At 47.7% G+C, this 5,459-nt stretch overlaps 1 protein-coding gene across 1 annotated transcript; it reads right to left on the reverse strand.

Annotated features, from left to right (window-relative positions):
* Positions 1 to 252: 252 nt before the first annotated feature.
* LOC113181398 (keratin, type I cuticular Ha3-I) lies at positions 253 to 5,173 on the reverse strand. Its single transcript, XM_026386939.2, has 7 exons — positions 4,826 to 5,173; positions 3,328 to 3,410; positions 2,761 to 2,917; positions 1,745 to 1,906; positions 1,527 to 1,652; positions 1,151 to 1,371; positions 253 to 355 (listed from the first exon to the last, which is right to left on the reverse strand). The coding sequence occupies exons 1-7, from the start codon at positions 5,171 to 5,173 to the stop codon at positions 253 to 255; spliced, it is 1,200 nt and encodes a 399-aa protein (XP_026242724.2).
* Positions 5,174 to 5,459: the final 286 nt, after the last annotated feature.

Raw genomic sequence — 5,459 nt, forward strand, 5'->3', positions numbered from 1 at the left:
GATCCACAATACACCTCCTGTGGCCCCTTCACAGCTCCAAACTCTCAAACCATCAGAACATGGAGAGAGAGGCCCTGGGAGAAGAGGTCCCAGGGGGAGCTCAGGTTGAGAACCCGGTCACAGCGCTGGGCATTTGTTCTCCTTCCAGGCCATGATTCATGGCGATGCTGGGCATGGGGTCAGAGAGGCTGAGGTGGTCCACCGATGGTCTTTCTGTCTTCATGCAATCCTCCTTTTGGCCCCTGGGTATATCTAGCAGGGCCCGCAACGGGAGCGTGAAATGCAAGGATTGGTGGCACAGGGTCCAATGGGCTTGCCACAGGCATTGGTGGTGGCACAGGGGTTGCAGGGCAGCCTGGGACACAGAATCATTAGGTCGTCAGCAGGAGAAGAGTCATTTTAAAAAGAGAGGGGGATCAAACCCCAAAGAGACATAAGAACAAGTAGAATCCACTCCCCAATGTCTTAGGAAGCCAAGCCTGGTTTAGATCACTCCTTCTACAGATTACAGAGACCGTGGCAAAAAAGAGCACAGAACACTTGAGGTAGAATCCCAGCCTTCGCTCCATAGCCCTGGAGACAAGGGAAAGTCACTGCATCCCTGTGATCCTTAGCCTCCCGTCTACAAAATGGGACAAGTGTAAAAAAATCCTCCCCTCAAAAATATATATTGTGGTTATATAAACACTGTGTTAGTTGACAGTGGTGTGTCTTCTGAGTTACTGAGTCATCTTCCCTTCTGACACTCAAATGTTTATTATGGGATGGTTGTAAATGATGCCCTCTGCCTGCTCCAAAGGGTTCTAACAAGAACCAGGAAAGCAATGGATTTGAATGTTTTGGTTAAGTCAGAAAGATGGGTGATTGCTAAGCAAGGCTTTCTTTTTTGACACAACAAGCCATCCCTGAAGATGTAAAGCATTATTTACCCAGCAGAAGCCAAAGGATGATTTTCACCAGTGGAGAAAATACTCATCTCATAACTATTTTTTTTTAACAGAAAATCATTTCAGTCCAGGTGATGCTAGTAATAAATACCCTGACTTTCCCACAGCTGGAGGTAAAACCCTGGCTTCTACAGATACACTGAAACTTGGTCCTCGGAGTCCTGTTTTATCCTTGAGTAGAATTGTGCCTTCCAGGTACTCACTTGCAGTCCTCGCTCTCCAGCAGGCCCCGGTACGTGTTGATCTCACACTCCAGCCGGGCCCGGATGTCCAGCAGCACCTGGTACTCCTGGTTCTGACGCTCCAGGTCAGCCCGGATCTCAGCCAGCTGGGACTCCACGTTGGTGATCATGCCCTGCACCTGGGACAGCTGGGAGCTGTAGCGGGCCTCACTCTCTGTCAGTGTGTTTTCCAGAGAGTTCCTCTGTGGTGGGGGAGAGAACAAAGGGAGTGTCAGGAGCTGCTCCTTCAAAACCGCTTCCAAAGAAGTCACCAGCTTCCAGGGCTGACGCCCACAGGTGAGTCTGCCCCCACCCCCCGACTTCACGCTGCTCAGCAGCAGGTCTGAACAATACACACCAGGTTGTGCTGGGCCTGCAGCTCGATCTCCAGGGCGTTGACCGTGCGTCTCAGCTCGATGATCTCCGCCTGGTAGGACTGAAGCTGCTCTGAGCTGGACACCACCTGCTTGTTCAGCTCCTCCGTCTGAAACACCCAAGGGGAGGAGACAGGATCAGACCCTGCCCTAAGGGCCCAGGGGTCTTGAATCCTGAGTGGTCAGGTGCTCGGATGCCCACCTGGGTGGTGAACCACTCCTCCACTTCCCTGCGGTTGGTCTCCACCAGGGCCTCGTACTGACACCTGGTCTCATTGAGCACTTGGTTCAGGTCCACGGTGGGGGCAGCGTCCACCTCCACGTTGAGGCGGTCTCCAAGCTGGCAGCGCAGGGTGTTGACTTCCTGATGGGAAGAGAGGAAAGATTAAACTCACAAAATAATGTGTGTAAGTGTGTCCAGTGTGGTGGGACGTGAAATTAGGAAGTGCAAGTTAAAATCTAGTTGATGTAAAACCTATGTAACCAGCCTCCTCTCATAGTCTCTTTCCTCATCTAGATCAGGAGACTGGTTGATTAAATTATTGCTAATATTTCTTATGACTCCAGAATTTTTTCATTTCCTTCTGATTTTCCCTTTGCTCTGTGAGCAGCCTGGCGTGACAATTGGTTTTGCTACTTAAATGTAGAGAAACCAGGTTTATCTCCTATCCACTTCCTGTCTTCTATTTTCATGTACTGTCTTCTATAAGGCTGTAGAATGTAGAACATTCTGTTTTCTCATGAAAACAGAATGTTCGAGACATGCATCTGATTTCCTAATATTGCATTCAGCCATGAGATCTCAGTCAACCACCAAGTTCCTTCATTTCTCCCATCGTTCTATCCATTCTTCCATCCATCTATCCATCCATTTATCCAGCTTGGATTCCAGTTATCTAGGTGACACAGAGGATTAGAAAGTGTGCTATCTCCTTCCAAGTCTTCATATTAATTTAGTACCTATTTGGAAGATAATAAATCTTATCAAACAGTAGCAAGTATTTTAAAGATCATTGTGTGGGCTTTTGGCCACTCATCTGGCCCCCAGTGATGAGCTGACCACATTCCTTTATATGAAAGAGGTCAACATGTGACTCATTCCACAATAATCCCCCAAGTATGTTTTGAGCCACCAGAAAACTATCCTTACCCTTCTCAGGGGTGTCATGAGTATTGTGTATCTCAGTATTGTGATGTTGGGGGCTGGGACTTTCTTACCTGTTCATGGTTCTGCTTGAGGCTCAGAAGCTCCTCCTTCAGGGACTCCACCTGGGCCTCCAGGTCAGACTTGCACAGGGTCAGCTCATCCAGGATCCTGCGCAGGCCGTTGATGTCGGATTCCACCAGCTGCCGCAGGGACCTCTCCGTATCGAACCTGCGCACACAGCCCAAGGTCAAGGAAGAAGATTCTCTTTCTTAAGCTTTACTGGGTTGACCTAGTCAAATTCAGGATATCTTGAAATATTTTGAATTTTTAAAAAGTTTTCCAAAAGGAAAAGCACCACTGTGCTGGGTAAGGAGACCTACTTCCTCAGTGAGACCCACCAAAGAGGCGCTAGTGGGATTGCCTGTGTGGGGGTGCATCTATCATTAACTAACCGTAAAGCACACAATCTTAGCACTTGGTGAAGAGACTTTGGCTTTTAACCTAACTCTAGCTCAGTGCACGAGCCCTCCCAGCATCATCTAGAAGCTTCTGCTGGAACATTCCCAGGACAGGTTGCTCATCACTTTGTAATTCTGCCTGCCTGTCACTACACGGCCAGGGTCATCACTGAGCCTTACTTGGTCCTGAAGTCATCGGCAGCCAGCTTGGCGTTGTCAATGTGCATCACCAGCTTGGAGTTCTCAGACTTGCTGCACAGGATCTGGGGATGGGATTAATTGTGAAATGAGTTATGCTAAGAAAGGAATGTCTTGTTACTTAAAGCAAAAAGCAATTTCTTTCATCCACAGTCCTTCCTGATAGCTTGATGTCCTTTCAGATTTTCAGTTTGGTGATGCTAGAAGGATTTATTCATAGAACTGATCATTTCAAAATTAGAACAGTCAAGGTGAAATGTCATGAATTCTACTCTTCTTGGTCTATGTCTGATTTCCTATAGGAACTGAGATAAGTAGGTAGCCAAGGCTCAGGTAGGGCAACCAACCATCCAAGTTTGCTTAGGACGGAGAAATTTCCTGAAATGTTAAAACCAGACAAGTCCCAGGCAACCAAGACAACTGGGTATACTATCCTCACACCACCTTGTTCCATCCCCTACTACTTCTCTCCACTCTCCTCTTGTGGGCTTGATCATGCTTTGCATGAAGCTTCTTTCTCTACCTTAAATGCCCTTAGATGCCTCTTCTATCTGGCAAAACCCCTTCCCTCTCTGGCGTCCCCAGGTGGCCCCTTCCTGCATGTGTCTTCTACAGTGGCACTCACTCCTTAGAGCCTTTTATGGTCATTTGTTTCTATACTGCTCTCCCTTATTAGCCCTGAGCTCCTGAAAAAAGATGCTGTCATAGTCATTTATCCCCCACCCAAGCACTGTGCCTGACACGTACCAACTGTGGGTAAATAAACAATGATATTCATATTGCATGACCCTCCTTTGACATTCACTTGGCCAGCACTATGCAAGATGGATGGAAAAGCCCTTCCAAGAACCAAATTTTTATGCAATCAAGTATAAACGCCTACTCATCCTTCTAACCCCACTCAGATATTGGTTCCTCTGGGGAGTTCTCTAAGTCCTACCTCCATGTCCTCTCTTTACTTGCACCCACTTCTGCATTTATGACACTGCATTGTCACCGGTATACATGCCTGCTCTAGAGAGTGGTGTGTGTGTCTCCATATACTAGCGAGGCTTCTGTAGTCTATGGCTCTCTTGCTTTACCAAAGACACTCTTAATACAGTCTTTGAGGACTCATTCAGGAAACCACTAGCTCAAAGTACTGATTCAGGTAGACATTATAATTCACACTATAATTCTCTGACAAGCAGATTAAATGTCATAATAGAACTAAAAAAAAAAGCAGATATTTGGGTTTTAGGTTAAAGAAAAAAACAATGTAAGACGTCTGTGACTAATTTGTAGCCAATGCCTTAACCTAGTCCCATTCATAGTGATTCCAAAATGGATAAGGCTATTTGGTGTCCTATCTAAGCCAGTGGATTCTGTATCTCCATCACTGTCAACAATAGCTGCAAACATCCTTAGAGTCCCTTGGAAGCAGATATGGAAAATTTGGATAAAGTTCATCAAGTTAGCATTGCAGTGACCACCCCCTCACCTTCTGCTGGAGCTCCTCGATGGTCCGGAAGTAGGACTGGTAGCTGGAGCACACCAAGGGCTCCTGCTGCTGGTTCCGCTCCTGGATGCGGGCCTCCAGCTCCGCGTTCTCCCTCTCCAGCTGGCGCACCTTCTCCAGGTAGCTGGCCAGCCGGTCGTTCAGGAACTGCATGGTCTCCTTCTCGCTGCCGTTGAAGGAGCCCTCACAGAACCAGTTGCAGTTGCCCACGTTGGCGGGGATGTTGCAGGCCCCGGGCAGGGTGCAGCCATGGCAGCTGTGGGGCACGCAGGGCCGGGAGGAGCAGCTGCTGCGGCAGCTCACGTTGGACAGGCAGCAGTTGTAAGGCATGGTGCTGGGAGGGAGCAGAGCTCTGAAAGTCAGTTTCAAAACCTGATTGCTTTTCTCTGGTGTGACTCCTGGTCCTCTCCAGGGCTTTATATACTGTCAGTAGTGGGTGTGGTGACCACATAAAGCATTACCCTCCTTTTTCCTTCTTTACCAATTTTTCCATTTGTTATTTAGCCATTCTGCATGAGTCCTTGACCTCATAAAATGTTTTACTCTGGCTTCTTGCTAAGTCAGGACTCCTCACCAATCATGCTAGTTAGTTAAGTAAGAGCTTCATGGTTTAACT

Source organism: Urocitellus parryii, chromosome 7, assembly GCF_045843805.1.
Source record: "Urocitellus parryii isolate mUroPar1 chromosome 7, mUroPar1.hap1, whole genome shotgun sequence".
In the NCBI taxonomy this organism is placed as follows: Eukaryota; Metazoa; Chordata; class Mammalia; order Rodentia; family Sciuridae; genus Urocitellus; species Urocitellus parryii.

Excerpts from the sequence above, each read along its gene's own strand:
- LOC113181398 (XM_026386939.2), bottom strand. The coding sequence starts at position 5,173 with ATGCCTTACAACTGCTGCCTGTCCAACGTGAGCTGCCGCAGCAGCTGC. Across the intron at positions 1,653-1,744 it reads AGGAGTGGTTCACCACCCAG|ACGGAGGAGCTGAACAAGCA; the intron begins GTGGGCATCCGA and ends TGGGTGTTTCAG. Across the intron at positions 1,372-1,526 it reads TGCAGGCCCAGCACAACCTG|AGGAACTCTCTGGAAAACAC; the intron begins GTGTGTATTGTT and ends CCCCCACCACAG.